This window comes from Haliotis cracherodii, unplaced genomic scaffold (assembly GCF_022045235.1).
Source record: "Haliotis cracherodii isolate W230 unplaced genomic scaffold, xgHalCrac1.p SCAF_12, whole genome shotgun sequence".
Taxonomy (NCBI): Eukaryota; Metazoa; Mollusca; class Gastropoda; order Lepetellida; family Haliotidae; genus Haliotis; species Haliotis cracherodii.
The window spans coordinates 11,416,361-11,433,940 of NW_027266267.1; the positions used below are offsets into that span (position 1 = coordinate 11,416,361).

A 17,580-nucleotide genomic window follows, 5' to 3' on the forward strand; every position below is an offset into this window, starting at 1 on the left:
GTCATCGTGACCCTGTTGCGTAGATCGATGCTCATGATATAAACCACTGGCCTAAACCATGTTACTGACGGAATGCAGCGTCAAACAACAAACGAATCTTTTCTGTCTATGTTATGCGAGAGACACACCTGTGATTATTCTAAGTCGTCTGTCAATATGAAACATGAACGAGTCATTGTCAAAGGGGAACAACTCTATTGTTCATAATTTCATATCAGTAAATTATATACTTTCAGTACTGTACATGTTTGTGCATATAGAATGCCATTTAGCCACGTCCTTGGTAAGAATCACAATATATAACGTTGGTGAAGCCTTCATAAAATACCTAAATGGAATCTAACTTGTCCTTATGACAAGGCTTTCCTTTTTCCCTGATTCAAATACGTTTACACGTTTAAATGCTGTAATTCTATACTGATGGAGGTGCTATGTGAAAATAACCATATGGAGCATGTTTCTTTCATGTTGGTTGTTTGGTTGGTTTCTTGTAAAACGCCGCACTCAGCAATATTCCAGCTATATGACGGCGGTCTGTAAATAATCGAGTCTAAACCAAACAATCCATTGATTATTATCAAGAGCATCGATCCACGGAACGTTACGTTTATCGGAAGTGTACATACATAACAATGCCCAAATTACAAGGAACAAGGAAAACGCCACTTCTGTTATATGAATACATATCAATATTAACTGATAAAAGACAATTTGTGAACATGTTAAGTCTGCATAACTCGCTGAATTAAAATCGATAACAAACTTAGGTATTCTTCTGTGCTAGGTTATAATGAAGTTAGAGTAAAGCTGTTAAGATTATTTTAGAATGCAAACAGAATCCATATCAGACAGTTTACATTCTTAAGTATACCAAGATGCAGTGTCAGCCAAACGATGTATACTCTTACACACAAGTTTCAACTGTTACACTCCCCGAAGCACGCCCCTATTCCTTGTTAGAGATGGTCCCCAGCAACCTTTGCTGTCTCACAAAGCGCCGTAAAGGATGGCGTATCAAGGTACTCAAGGTACTATATCACTGATCACCTGAATATTGATAAGTGTGTCGTCACAGAGCAAAGACACGAATACAGGTTAGGTATAAAATACCATCGCCTAACCACATTCGAACTTATAATCGTTAAAATGAAGGATTGACAATTCTTTCAACAGTTTAGAAATTTCAAAAAGTTTCTCCACTTATTTGGGTTTGCTCACAGAAAACAAATAATCAACAAAACAATCGTGCAACATATTGATGACACTCAGCATAGCTGATCGAGGCAATGTTATACAAAAGAGCCGAGTATCGGGCGGAACAGAGTTCATGTACACGGCCCAACAATCAAGACGCAATACTTTGAAACGATACAATGATGCTAAGTCAGCCACGTCGCGCATCGTGATCCGGGAGACAAACATGGGTACTTGGGTCTCTTGTGACCAGGAATCACCACTGGGAGACAAACATGGGGTACTGGGTACTCTTGTAACCAGGAATCATCAATGAAAGACAAGCATAGGCCACTGGGTGCTCTTGTGACCAGGAATCATCACGGAGAGACAAGCATTGGCTAATGAGTGCTCTTGTGACCAGGAATCATCACGGAGAGACAAGCATTGGCTACTGGGTGCTCTTGGGACCAGGAATCATCACGGAGAGACAAGCATGGGGTACAAGGTGCTCTTGTGACCAGGAATCATCACGGAGAGACAAGCATTGGCTACTGGTTGCTCGTGTGACCAGGAATCATCACGGAGAGACAAGCATGGGGTACTAGGTGCTCTTGTGACCAGGAATCATCACGGAGAGACAAGCATTGGCTACTGGGTGCTTTTGTGACCAGGAATCATCACGGAGAGACAAGCATGGGGTACTGGGTGCTCTTGTAACCAGTAATCACCAATGAGAGACATACATAGGGTACTGGGTTCTCTAGTGAGTAACAGTCATCACGGAGGGACATACATGGGGTACTCGGTGCCTTTGTGACCAGGAATCATCATTAAGGGACACGCATAGGGTAATGGGTGCTCGTGTGAGTATCAGTCATCACGGAGAGACATACATGGGGTACTGGGTGACCTTGCCACCAGAAATCATCAATGTGAAACAAACATTGGGTACTGGGTGCTCTTGCCACCAGGAATCATCACGGAGAGATAAGCATGGGGTACTGGGTGCTCTTGTGACCAGGAATCATCAATGAGAAACAAGCATGGGGTACTGGGTGCTCTTGCCACCAGCAATCATCAATGGGAAACAGGCCTTGGATACTGGGTGCTCTTGTGACCAGGAATCATCACGGAGAGAGAAGCGTGGGGTATTGGGTGCTCTTGACACCAGGAATCATCAATGGAAAACAAGCATTGGGTACTCGGTGCTCTTGTGACCAGAAATCATCACGGAGAGACAAGCTTGGGGTACTTGATGAGGAATCACTATTATCGTTTCATAGCATTGTAAATACGATGTTGCTCTTTATCGCGTTGTACTTCAGCTGCATTGTGTACAGTCAACTCATTTAACCTTTCATCGTCTAAATCATTAAACTTCCGTGAAATGTAACGCTCAATTAAATATTCACACATAACATTTTCCTTGTTTCTCTTTCTATTTCAATTGTTATGCATATAAACTTCCGCTAAATGTAACGTTCTATAGAATATTCAAACACGCGATATTTTCTTTAAACCAACATGATAAGATTATTTTGTAATGTCGATGCATTATAAAACATTATAAATCTCCCCACAAGTGTGCGAAGTTATGTTTTCTTACTAATTCCTTTGCTTCATTTCTGTACTAGAAGCATTAGCAAATGTAAATGTAGTAACGAATCGCATTATGAGTAGGTTCGTGCTAATGTAACGTTCACTGAGAAACACTATATTTGAAGGCTGAACTTTAGCTTCCGGTATATCTGATATCGGACAATACCCAATACATCCCTGCCACTGATTTATCTGAGCTTCGTTTGTTCCAATTAAGATCTATGCATAAAGATAGAGTGACATATATCTCCACGAGACAGTTGGGCAGAAGGGCTGACGTGCAAGGTTACTACATTCAAGGCATCATTCAAGATCCTGTGGAGAACATTTTCAAATGTGACTCATCAGTGAAACATTTAATGGATGATGCAATTTTCTAGTTTGACTTGTTCTATATATTCCCGTGTTTTTTCAGGTTAACAATTGACTCGCTTTTGCATGTGTTTGCAACGGTAATAGGTCCTGGTCGGGATCATACAGATCCATCTAATTACCGCCCTAAGTCTTTAACCAGCTGTGTCTGTAAAACCATGGAACGAATGGTAAAGGATAGATTAGTTTGGTCCTTAGAAACCAATAATCGACTAACAAATATGCAATGTGGTTTCCACAAAAAACGAAGTACCATTGATCATTTAGTACGATTAGAATCGTTTGTGAAAAATGATATTGTCAACAAACAACATGCAGTGTCAATATTTTTCGATCTTGAGAAAGCTTATGACACTACCTGGAAGCATGGCATTTTAAAAGATTAAACACGAGTTTGGTCTGAGAGGCCGCTTGCCAGATTTTATATTATAGTTCTTAACAGGCCGGCAATGTCATTGCAATACGTCATTACATTATACTACTCAAATCCGTCGAATCAACATACGATTGTGTGTTAAATCCCACGTATGAAAGTCTATTTCAATCAAAACAAAAAAACGTGTTCCTCCTCTAGGGTTCAGAATTAAGCCACATACTATCGCAGCTAATATTGATCTTCTACTATCTCACCAGACCGGCTACTGTCTACACCTCCTTGGCAACTGGTCAAACTCAGAGGTGGAAAAACATTGCGTACATAAGATATATGTGTCACTAGTAGCACAGTACTAACGCATTAATATTTGGCCTGTAAAGCATTGTGGTGTAATTTCAGTGTAGCGATATCTGATAAAACAGTCCTGGTTTATAAAATATTGTGTACATGCTGTTATATCGTTACAAGGTTCTTTCACCACGCTATTAAATAAAGGGAGATAACTTAGTTTAGTCAATATGATAATAATTCTTAGGCCTGGTCTCGTTCCATCAAAGGAGAACACTGGTCTTGACACTGGCTGCCGTTTTATCGTCCAGTTCTATTCTGTTTTGACTTATGCATGAATTTTCATAACGGAACAGACTTTGGTGAGAACTTCAGCAATGATTAGTTCCATACAAAATTGAGATATGCTCTTTTTTCCAAAGATGTATTACTGGTTACATTAAACAACCTGTCTCCTCTGACCCCATGCAAACAATAATATAACAAAACCCAGCAACTCCTAATTACCCGAAGTTGCACACATACTATGCCTGATGCTCACCAAAAATTCTTAATTATCCCTTATCTATAAGGAAAACTTTAGTGACTGACAGAACGGCTTTCCTCGTTAACATATGATTTAATTATGGAGCTTCAGTGTTAACTATGAATTCCTTTTCACAACAATGTTTATGGGCATATGCGTCAATTTGAAGTGATGCTAAACTTGATAAAGGATATCTGTAAACATTGTGATAATGTTTGAATCGAATGGGTTGGTAAATTAGCGAACTCATTCCATTTAAAGAAATATATACTTGTGCTAAACTTATACCTCCCTTTGCCCAATATGGCTTGAAGAAGTACAGATATATATAATGTTTATCATTAATCAAGAAATGCATGTATTTCCCTTTCACTGCCACAATACTTGATGGCAAGTAGAAAATGGCATGCATACCTGGCAATATTCATTCCCGATCACAGCGGGGGACACAGGCAAATATATTTGCAAGACGCAGACGCAGACGCGCACACACACGCACGCACGCACGCACACACACACACACACACACACACACAAACACACACTCGGTTTAAAACGTTCCGTTTTGAGCAATACTGGTTTCAGGTGAACATTAATTAAGTTGTTTGTCACAGCATTTTTCTTTTGTATAAACTAAATCCATAATCATAGCTAATATCTGGTAAAAACAGCTTCCATTGTACGATTCCGACGATATTATAAAAATGTATTTTAAGTTGTCCCACTTCTTATTAAGCTTTATTCAAGACATGTGGACCATGTTACATGTTTGCACTTGTACTTGTTGGCTCTTTCGACGATGTGTAGTCGAACAAGAAATAATAGATTTCAATTTTGTGGAGAAGACAAGAGATTTATTTACACGTGGCAAAGGTTACGGCCTAGAATGTGAATATATTATGAAATGCTTCACCGAAAATATTTGTATTTCACTATTTGACACAGTGGGGTAAGGAAATAACAATCAGGTGTATAGATGACAATGATGACACTATGAACAACAGGGGCATATTATATATTGTTTGAGATGAGGGTGGATCATTATGCCGTTTCATGAGTCCTGCGTTCGGTTGTATACCACAATATAATATCTCGTAATACCCCTTGTGATACTGCTACAACGAAAACTATGCAATTGTAAAATAATTAAAACACATTGCAGATTGAAAAGACACATCTGTTTGATTCAGCTGGGGTTAACTTGTGCTGTGTCACATGACTCAATGACTTGTAAAACACGTGCAACATGTTCCTTCGTAGCAGGATATACAGCATGTATTCTCCTGCTCAGAAATCAACGTACAACATGTTTTCTTTGTAGTGGGGTATAAGGGATATATTCTCCCGCCCAGAAAATTATTTCTCTCCTAGGCAGGATACATGGTATTGTTTTCAAGATCACGTGAACCAATCAGATCTCAACATTCTGACATTGAGGAAAGATGGAAAAAAACACTTGTGACAAATTATCTTGAATATTAATTCTAAATTAGTATATGAAACTCTCTATGACTGTGTGATTGTTTTGCAATTTTGGTTATGTCATACAAGGAACACGTATCCTCAATTTGGCAAATTGTCAAGCAAGGTCTGAGTCAAATAACTTGTGTTGTAAAACATTGTAAAACTAGACTGCCGTTTCTTTGCAGGAGACCAGTAGTTCATATGTTGGCAATTTGTTCATATAGTCTCAGATGTTCATAACTGTTTGAAGGCTGGTCAAGATTTCTATCAAGAGCAACATATTCTCCTCTCGATTCAGGATGTAGGTGGTCACCACCTGAAACAAATGTCAATGAGGCATGTTTTCATACATTGGGACAACATGTGTTTTGGAAAATATATTGATTTATTTGAATTATAATTTAGAATGACCATTAAAATGACTGCATATGCAGGATATATGTTGTTTATTAAATATATCATTGTAAAATAATGTCGATTTCAAACAAACAATGGATTAACATTTTATTGTTACTCATGGGGTGATGTGTGTATATGCTTGTTGTAAGAGACCTGGTCAGGCTCCGTGACTTGGTTGACGTGGTGTCACTGTAAGCCAACTGGGTTGGTCGACGCCAATGATGTGAATCATTGGATTGTTTGCTCCAGGCTCAACTATGTATATACATCATATAGCTGGAATATTGCTATGTGCGGCGTTAAATTGCCAACATATGTATACAAGAAAATCATATTATTACGTGTAAATCATATTATAATTAAGAAACAACGAATCACAATTAATAAAATGGTGGGTATGAAAAGAGAAAGTGACACTTTGATATATCAGTGATCCAAATAGCAAACGCCATATCGATAATGCACACGTATCACTTTTGACATCCATGATTGCCTGCAGAACTGTTACATAATATATGTCTGGCTGCATACAATTTGTTTTATGTTTCTCAGGCACATTGTTAAGAGAAAAAGGAATGCGAGAGGAATTATTTCAAAATTTCTTTTCGAACCAAGGACTATAGATTAAAACATGCCATCTCGACTTTGGTTGAAAATGTAAAACCTCGAGGAAGAAAGAAACGCCCAAGAGCCAAAGGCTTTTCTCGAGCTCGAGGTTTTACATTTTCAACAATATTCGAGGCAGAGGTGGCATAACCTGTCTGAATGCACTAAATACCAGAAAGAATAAGAAATAATCGTGACACTGAAACAATAGTGTAGTTGCTGTATAAAACGAATTCCATGACAGTCGGCGAGACTTTGACTTTTTTATTGGCAATAAAATGTATGACTTTCAAGTGATGCACCAATGCCTAATAGAACAATCTTTGTTAAGCTTACATCTCAAAGGTAACACCCAGGTTGATATCATATATGTATTAGTAGAATATGGAACGGTGTATGCCAAATTGTTTCAACATTATAAGGAACACTGACAGTATTGTCACTTGAATTTTGTCTATATTTTAGATGTACAGATCAATATACATATGTTCATATATATGAATCATTAAATCCATTTTCAAACTGTAACAATTGCATTATAACCTTTATTCGGCAGATATATTATTAGCATGATAACCCTACTTGCAAACTAGTGCCATGCAAAGGCGTCAACCCACCCATCTCACTTGTCTCTGTCGATGTCCCTGTTGTGGACAGTCTGTCAGCTACAGTAGTAGGGATGTAAACAGGGTTAATACGCAGTTCGGATCCTTGTTGATAATTACCAGCAGATCCACCAAAGCCGACTACAGCATTGTCCTCAGCTTGGTGCACAGTGTCCTCAGAAGAAGGATATCTGTCTGCCTCCCTCCGTTTTCCTTCCACGGTTACATCCACGTTATCATATGTATGTGTGTCTGGTGATCCCGTCACCTGCTTTAAGCAAAGACAAAATAAAACAAAAAAACATATACCATGCCCCATGTAGCTTAGATTATCAACATAGCTATAATGTATTATATATACATGATCAATTGTACGTTGTGTATGTTTTTTATATGCATGTTCACCCCTTCTGCGCAGCCTTACATTGGGGTTTTATAACAACAACCGAAATGTGGCATCCTTTGAGGATTAAATGTTTTGATAGCAACTAACACCTGTAGAGTTTGCTCATGAGCCTGCCTGTGTCATCCATTCAGATTACACTTTTTTATATGCCTTCAATACATAACATTAAGGCTACCTCTGTTTTTATTTTGAGACGCTCTCATGCCTGTTGTTCCCTCCTCAGAAAGTTTGGTCAAAACGACCGCCAGTCTCGCTAGAGCGATCTGTTGTCTCCTTGTTTGTGTTTTTTTACTCAAAGGAAGGAAAGGTTCCTCTGGTGACACCTCCCCACACTAACACTAATAAGAATAAACATGTGTATATCAACACAAACTTTAAGGTCTGTAGTCATTGCTGCTTAACGCTGTGAACATTAAATGCTCGTGTAGATCAGAGCGGTGGTTGCGCCCGCCATATTTTATAATTTAGATCACTCAGTATCGACTCCTGGTTTTCGATTCAAACATTCGTTTAACGTGTGACAAGATTTCAGGTACATAACTTGATTGTCTGGTTTGCTGACAGTCCACCGTCTTAAGATAGGAGTACCGCTATGCAGTGTCAGTCAACACATTCAGGAAGTGGTTATCCTTTTACCTTTATTAACAAAGGATATGTGGGGTATAAAAACGACTTCCCGAAACACTTAACCACAATATCTCCTTTATGGAAAAACAAATCATCACGAAAGAAGTGAAGTGCAGTGTCGCTTGTCTTGTTTCATTCAATATCTCATATTTGTTTTTGTACGATATGTTTTACTCCGCACTCAACAACATTCCAGCAACAAGACTGTCGCCTACTTGTTATAGGACCCGTGACGATTAGGGTTAAAATAGGTCTTCAGGAACCTATGATTGCCGTAAAAAGCGACAATGCTTGTATTTAGAGGCGACTAGTGGGATCGTGTGGTCAGGCTCCCTGACATGGTTGATGCATGTCATAATATCACAATTGCGTTGATCGATGCTCATGGTATCAATCACTGGATTGTCTGGGCAGGCTAGGTTTTTTTACAGACCACCGTAGCTGGAATATTACTAATTGTGTCATTAAACAACAAACAAACACATCTTATAAGTCCTGAACTGATAGCTCAGTGATCGACATAAGACGGGAAAATCCACACCTTCGAGGTTAATAATCAACTAATAGCCTCCTTCCTCCAATATAGGTTGCTTGGAACCAACTTTAAAGCTGAATTTCAAAGGGGTTTCAGTTTGCAAAAATAATTCAACTATTTAAACATTTACACACATGTACGTCTGTACACAACAGAAAACAAATAGTTACATCTCAAAACCAAGTTAGCTGGAAGCTATGAGCAGGATATAACATGTTATCGTACCTGGAGGAAATGCAGATCCATAGCTAAAAAAACCTGCATGCTATCAGGTAGTTTTCGACCAACCTCCATAACTGGAAACTAAACGTGCACATATAGATTCTTTAAACCCGACAACATTTACGCTTTCAACCAATAACTGATGTTGAAGATTGTAAATATTATCCTCCATAAAATTCTAGGTGTGTTCTGCCTACACTGATATTCCTTTTTTACCAGTTACCCTAAGAACAAACGAATTTAGATATGATCCTAATTTATATATTTAAAATAGCAAAGAACCTGCAGTCTATAACCAAAACAAGTAGAATGCGCATTTCAGAGATAAGGTATGTCAAAGACAGGGAAATATTAATCATCACGAACAGAGAAAGCATTCGATTACAGATTCAATATACACTGACGTCCACAATTAACTATACCATTACTTCGATTAACCATTGACAAAAAAACTCAACATGCTGCATGCTCAAAATATATAAACATATTAATAACAGTGGTGTTTTTTCATGTTGTGAAAAAAGACCCACAAAAAACGCCGAAACAGTTCAAGTGACAGTGACCCAGAACACAGGTAGGGCAAATGTGACGAGCCACAATGTCCACCGACAGTTTGTAAAGTATCTGCAAGGTAGTATACTTTGGATTAAATAAAATATATATGAGCGCTTATGTCCACATCGTGCATCAATGCACGGCACAGTACGTCGTCGCGGGTCTCCGTTGCCATTCACAAAGAAGAAAGCGCTCGAAGTCAGGACGCTAGACTGGTCTTAAGATGTGCCTGTCACTAAGATCACTGCAAATCTGCCCTCATCAGAAAATAAGCATCGTCCCCAGTCCCCAAACTGTCAACGTCAGCGTTGGAGAAGACACTGTCGACTGGAACGATGCCCGAGACTCGACGATGCAGATGTCGTCGGGGAATGAAACTGTTTCCGAGATGTACAACACGCAGGTGACAGCGTTGACTGGGCATGTTAACATGCGCTCTTCCACTCATATGCGTGTCTGCTCTCTTCTCTCCAGTGCGGTGAACGTTTCATCAATCTGCTTATGGAAGCATTGGTACAACCGAAAGTCTTTGCAATCTTGTAATGTGTAGTCTGAAGCTTGGCTATACCAAGGCCTCTCTCTCTCTCTGTGCTGCTGAAGGGGCGGTCGGGTAGCCTAGTGGTTAAAGCGTTCGCTCGTGACGCTGAAGACCCGGGTTCGATTCCCGACATGGGTACAATGTGTGAAGCCCATTTCTGGTGTCCCCCACCGTGATATTGCTGGAATATTGCTAAAAGCAGCGTAAAACCATACTTACTCACTCACTGTGCTGCTGACACACGAGGCACTGTTTTCTGTTCGGTTTTGGTTACTGCAATCCTAACGAATCAAAATATTTTTGTATACCAGTTAGCACGTGCATGCATTACGTGCTACGTCTGCATACGCAATTATAGAACGATGCCCGTTTTGTTTGTTGGTAATTTACACTTTATGTCTTCGGATACGTTTTGTTGTATTTTAGCAAAATATTCAAGCAGCATGTAATTTCCATTCTCCGAATTATAAAGGAATATAAGATGATGTTTCTTGGTATAGTTTCTTTTGAAAGTCAGTTTGTATACAGAGGCTGAAAACGTGGTATTGGAGAGGAGGGGTGGACACTACACCCCAAACAAATGATCAGTTATATACATATATACACCTCCAAGAGCTGTAGAATACAAACACACACAAGGAAATTTACCAAACTGCGTCTATATGCAATTCAATGTCCTATCTCTCTAAGGATTCTGCAAAGAGAAAACAGCTTTTTTGCAGCACAGGCGAGGCAATGAAACGGAAGCAGTGATACTTAGATTAGTAGCATGTGTTTGACATCCAGACCCAGTTTTCTGATTCTTTCGTCTCTTTCTGTACTTAAATTGTTTACAGTAGTAAGTGCTTAGTAAAGCAATATGTTTTGAATATTTAACACCACATGCAGTAATATTACAGCAAAACCAAGGGTTAAAATAATTAAGTATTGGCCAAACCAACCCAATACAGAAAGAAATGGACATCGTCCCGCATCATCGAGGTACATAATAAGACAAGCCCAAGAAGCTGACCACGGTCCTATTAAGTCAACTACATAGACAAGCTGTAGATTGCCGCGAGGCTATTCTACCGAGACTACACAAGAGAGCTATGATATCAATATGTGGAAATAATAATGTCTCTCGGTAGGGGCGGTTTTTATACACTTAATTTGTTCGAGAAAATAGAACGAAAAAAAAAGAGAAGAAGTTATTTTTGTCGTGAAACGAATTAGAATTGTTTGGTTCCTCCTCACACAACAAGACCGCCTCAGTGGTGTAGCGTCAGACCGGAAGGTCGTGGATCACCGGTCGCATGTATGTGTGTGTGTGTGTGTGTGTGTGTGTGTGTGTGTGTGTGTGTGTGTGTGCTGCTTGTGCTAGTCCCGACTGATGCCGATTCATAGTACTAGCACACTGACATACCATGCCGCAGTTTACATGAATACCCCAAAAAGACACAGCATACTGACTCCGAGTCGAACAATCCTTGTTTCAGTCCCTTAATGCCTTACCAAAATACGTCAAATATGGTACTTATTGTTATGCTACCTGGAACGCGTCATTAAGGGCCTAAATCAAGCACTGGTCGGCTCGGGGTCAGTATATTGCATCTGGTTTGGGTTTTCATGTCAATTTGCGGCTTGGTATCTCAGTGGGCTAGAACTATAAACTCGGCATTCGTCCGGACTAGTACAAACAGCCACATACACACAGATACATCTCTCTCTCTCTCTCTCTCTCTCTCTCTCTCTCTCTCTCTCATAATTCCATCTTTTTAATTAAAATAATATGTTCAGCAAAATCACTCCGAGTGATCCTGCTTCAATGAATGTATGTTACTGACATGTATGAACATACTGACTCGAAAAGAAAGTTTGTTGCTTCGAAGCGGGGTATAAGAGATTTATTCTCCCGCTGAGAAATATATTTCCCTGCAAGTCGGGATACACAGTATTTTATCACATGGAGGTATGACAAATGTATCTGAAGCCTGTATTGACAACGCATGATGTGAATGTACCACAGGAACAATATGCTTTGACAACACAGGATATGAATGTCCATATACGTACCTATGTACACAACGATATATGATATATACAAGAGTGAGGCAAATGTTGATCCTCTGATAACAGTATGTTATTGTTATGTTATCAGGGATGTCCAATAATAGTCCTCAATATTGACATACATAGAGGTTGGTAAATATCCTGCATGAGGAATAAACCTTGTATTAAGCGATCCTCGGCCAAACATCCCCAAACACACAAGCATGATAACCTCTTTGTCAGTGTGATGGTTACCACTCTTGGGTAGTTGCTGGAGAAATGTAATGAACATTTTTATCAATCTCCATCCAAGATAGCATAGTGTGGGAAGAGTTTGAGAACTGTTTGTATATCTATTAACCTGCTTCCTAGAATGAACTTCACAAGACAAATTTAACACTTTAACAACAGTCCCGCTTTTAATCAGGTAAGCCAGCCATTGCTTGCAGGGTACCAGCAGACAGTGATTGTGGCTATGTCATCTCAGATATAGATCTCTTAAGTTAAACATCCAAACAAAATTGATATGAAAGGATAATGGCGTGGTATGCACAGATAAACTACTTATTTCAGAAAATAAATGACACATGTTAACATATATCATAGCTAAAATAGATAGAATTATCATTAAACCGCCCGCATGTTATCAAAAGTGAGCGGGCCACTGTAACTTGATAATGCCCTCATATTTCTTGATGACGGGCCATTATCACGACCCGTGTTAGGTGACGTCATATGATAGGATAGGTGACGTCACGTTCAATAGTGACGTCATCTGGTTTGTTCTATGACGTTTCCATACTTGTAAAAGTGGGTCAGTGACATTCGTGTTGATTGCAGTAAATGTTTGAAAACCGATATAGTTGTTTATTTTTATCTGACAACAAATTCCATCTACTTTAGCTATAATAACGGTAACGCTATTTTTCAGGGCATTATCACTTGCAGAAGACCTGGGTCTTTTCAACTGCCCTCTTTCGTCGGGCAGTTAATGGCTAACTTGATCACTAAGACATGATCTTATTTGAGGTTAAGTTGATTGACTTACGCATAGATTGATGCTTTGTTGGCTTTCTTTAAGAAATCACAACGAACGTTTCTGCAGCTTATGCCTGACAAGGTGGTACATTCGAATCCTAGATAATGCCTCTCACTACACTCTGGTAACTCAAGTTAATGGAAAATCAGTTTAAATACACAGGAAACAGCAGAAAATATGATAAGGTTATTGAAATATTCGCCAAGCATATAACAACTTATCAAATTGCTGTGTCATCATTTTGCACTGTCATGTCCTTCGTTTTGTTAATAGAGGCATATAGCTCATTGATTTGACTTGTATTATCATCGGAAATAATGTGCTGTACGACTACACCTAGGTCCTTCTTAGGATTGTCTGTGGATGTTGCTGCTAACGATATCTCGTGTGATTTACCCTTCGTTACCGAACTTGATCTGATGTCAGCATTGTTGACGAAGTCCCTTGTGCATGCATAACCTCCTGCATCTATTACAGTTATGTTCTTTGATCCACTTGGGGCATCATTCAGCTCCACGGTAGCATAAGCTGAACTTCCGGGTGCCCCTACAGTTATGTACGGAGGGGAAGGAGTCTCAAGTGATGCCCGTGGTTTTATTTGAGTTACCTGTTTTCTTTTGACGAGAAACACGATGATGATGACGACGATAATGAGAAACACTGTCGCACCGACAACGCCGGCAGCAATAATTGGAGTGGAGGCTGTGACTAGTCCATCAGGTGTTTTAGTTTCTGCAATGTTATAAAGGCGTTTAAGTCATCGTTAGATACACTTTATTAAAATAACAGAACACAAGTTGCATTTGCATATGCAGGAATTGGGGCATGCGTCCACCTATTGCATGTTGCGTGTTTTGTATGGATTGAACTGGTAGCTCTATTATACTATAAACAACGAATATATACACAATATGCGAGTACACGCACAACACTAGTGTTTACCGGAACACCAAAGTAGACATTGACAATATACTGATGTAAACAATGTACCCTTCCTGCTTTAATGATATGTCCCTGTCGTATAACCATTGATATTTTGACATGGGTTGAAATCAAACTACCCCAGTGAAGATCCGGTTTCGAATTACTCTTTAGCACTGATCAGGCTCGCTGAATTGGTTGTTATGTGCCATCTTTTTCCAGTTGTGTAGATCGATGTTGACAATCACTTAACTGTTGGGTCTATATACGATTATTTACAGACTATCGCGATATACCTGGAATGTTGCTGGGACGGCGTTCAACAACAAACAAACAAACGGTGGTACAGGAGAAACGGTTTCTTAACATGATATTGATAAACATTAAAATGTTTTCTTACTTTGCACTGGATATGTTCACTCAAATTCTTAAACAAAGTAAGAAAACATTATAATATTTATCTTGACAAATGATAACATCGATGATAACTCGACAAATGATAACATCTTTGCACTGGATATGTTCACGCAAATTCTTAAACAAAGATGTTATCATTTGTCGAGTAATCCTTTCTAAATCCGGGTTCCACTGGGGTTAAGACATTATTTATCTGAAGGAAATTATGTTATCTAGTAATGAGAACAGTGGTGAAAAGTTTTCCAAAACAGCTAAGTATCTTAATAGGTCTGTAAGCGTTAGAGGCAGATTTGGCAATTTTCCCCTTAGAGGTAAAACGTATAGAGCCAGAGAGCCATAAGGTAATATTCCCGAAGATAATATCAAATTAAAATGATCGACGAATATATTTCCAAAAACTTCCAATGGTAGTCATTTTCAATTTTGTCAGCCCCTGAGCCTTTTTACGGTTAAGACTCTTAATGGACTCTTACGGAGTTTCGTTATGCCATCGCAGGTCAGATTCCAGTGTTTCTGTTGACAGTTGAATATCAGCCTCACACCACCCAGGTGTGTTTTGGTCACATGAAAGGTTGGTGTTGCACGATCAATGCCAGCCCCGGCACCACTGACGTTCAGTAGTTGGTGGACGATCCCTGTCTGTAGAGTGAAGTTGGATGCTACAGGACAGTTGTAGCCAATAATGTCCACTGAGAGAGGCAGCTCTTCATACAGGACAAGTTTGTCAGTGTCCTTGTCACTTGATATGCTGCAGGTTGGAGTCTCTGAAAAAGATTTAGCTACCTGTCAAATAGTGGATAGATAAATCAAAGAAATGAACACGTTGTTATATTCTATTTTTCGAGCTACATACATTTTATTGGTGTGCAACGAGGACTATTTCACAATAGTTGTTTATTTATAAGAAGATATTGACTTTTATTAACAAGACACATGTCTTGAAATAAACTAATTTCAAAGTATCTTATAAACAAATGTAAATGATGACTGCAATGTTAACATGTTGTAAAATTTGCTTCAGCAATTCATCAATTTCACAATTTCAGTGTGTTGTTGACCTATACCAATTTAAGCCAACTAATCAGGTTCTTTGATTCTTTGAAATAACGTAAAAGTCTCACTGAGTTCAGTCACACCATCACAGGTTAAATTCCATTGACTGTTGTGACAGCTGAACATCAGTCCTACAATCCCCAGGTGGGAGTCCGTCACATTCAGGGTTACTGAAGAAGTGTTGTGAGTAACACTTGCTACAGAGTCAGCTTCCATCAGCAGTGTTGTCACATTCCCGGTCTGGAGTGAGAAGGTGAGGGCTTTGGAACAGTAGTAGTCTTGCATGTCCACTGTGAGTGTCAGCGCCTGATACTGGGCAAGTACATCAGTGTCCTCCTGACTGGTGATGCTGCATGTTGGTGTCTCTGAAACATTACATACCACCTTAAAATGGTAACATAATTTGAATATATCGAAGAAGGTTCAAATATTCTATTGTCATATCTTCAAAACATATTATATAATGAAACATGGCTATTGATATATGGAGATTATAAGAGGTTTAAGGTCGAACTTGCTGAATTATCGCCGTGGTGTGTGTATATGATTTGGGCAAACGATGCATTATTAAATCATTTTCAAAGCAAATACCTCTACTAAGATCTTTTGTTTGTGTTTTAAGGCGGCACTAAGCAATATTCTAGCTATATATCGGCAGTCAGTAAATAATCGTCCAGTGATTGAAATCATGAGCATGAATCATGCAATTTGAATACGCTGAGATGCAATTAACAAAGTCAAAGAGCCTGACCAACTGATCCATCTATTCGCCATTTACAGGCTTAAGCTACTGGGAACCTATATTCTGGGGAGAACTGATCGAGGACGATCACTCACGGAATGTGTCTGTTGGAACCCAATCCAAAGGCTAGATACAACCTTTTGGAATACCCAAAGGGCTACATATCGCATTTCTGATCTGCCATCCTGCAGCAATGTGGTAGCTTGATTACACATTTCTTGGATTTAACTTTGAACACGACCCATGATGATTTGAACTGACTGTTGTATTGTTGTCGAACGCAATTTATAGCCAAGTTTTGGAAGATGAACTGCACGTGCTGCATGCTTCTCTCCTGGTAAAGTGACTTTCACCAATTCCCCATTCGTTTTGATTACGCAATGGCAAAAAATATGTGAAATTTCCTCAAAGACATCAGTATTTTCAATCTGTGTTCAACAGTGTTAGATACAAAATTCTGTGTTTAAATTTGTCGTTTTACAGAGACTTGTTCTGTCCAAACCATTAACTATTATAGTGCTGTTGCCGATTCGGGTTTACTTTCTATTCATAGTTTTTGTTTATTTAAGTGTATACAATTTCCACAAATTTTTGATAGAATTTCTTCGTGAAGAACATTCCGAATGCTGCCACTGATGATCGAGGATGGTATTTATTATTTCGTTTAAGTTGATTTGGAAGGATCATCCTAAAAACGGATGTCCACGAATAAGCCGTAATACGTTGATAAATTACTTGATATTGCTCTGGCGTATCACCTGACGTACTTACCGTGGCGAAACGTACGAATCGGCAAGTGCAAATTAGGACAGTAGGTCAATCCAGCGACACACATATATGTTAACAACACTGGTACACGGGTCATCTAAACCTTATGCTACATAACTATTATGCATGCACGGATTACTTTTCCCTTCACATTGACAAATGCAATGTTACGTTTTTATTAAGGAAACGTTTCATTTTTCCTTCCATCATACTTGATGTCAACACCGATATTGTCATACAGCGGGAAACATATCGAAGTTGACAGAAGTAGAAATACATGAGGAGCATAAATATTATTGTGTTTCTTCATTTAGG

The 17,580-nt window shown here is 39.0% G+C and overlaps 1 protein-coding gene across 1 annotated transcript in view; it reads right to left on the reverse strand.

Moving 5' to 3' along the window:
* Window positions 1-5,996: 5,996 nt before the first annotated feature.
* The window catches only part of LOC139457011 (uncharacterized), a 29,834-nt gene continuing 18,250 nt past the window's right edge, over window positions 5,997-17,580 (reverse strand). The window contains exons 3-7 of the mRNA XM_071238465.1: window positions 15,824-16,120; window positions 15,176-15,466; window positions 13,972-14,096; window positions 7,433-7,682; window positions 5,997-6,117 (exon numbers count right to left, since the gene is read on the reverse strand). Of these exons, the coding sequence (XP_071094566.1) occupies window positions 5,999-6,117; window positions 7,433-7,682; window positions 13,972-14,096; window positions 15,176-15,466; window positions 15,824-16,120 (1,082 nt within the window). The 3' untranslated portion in view covers window positions 5,997-5,998. The remainder of the gene's footprint in view (window positions 6,118-7,432; window positions 7,683-13,971; window positions 14,097-15,175; window positions 15,467-15,823; window positions 16,121-17,580) is intronic.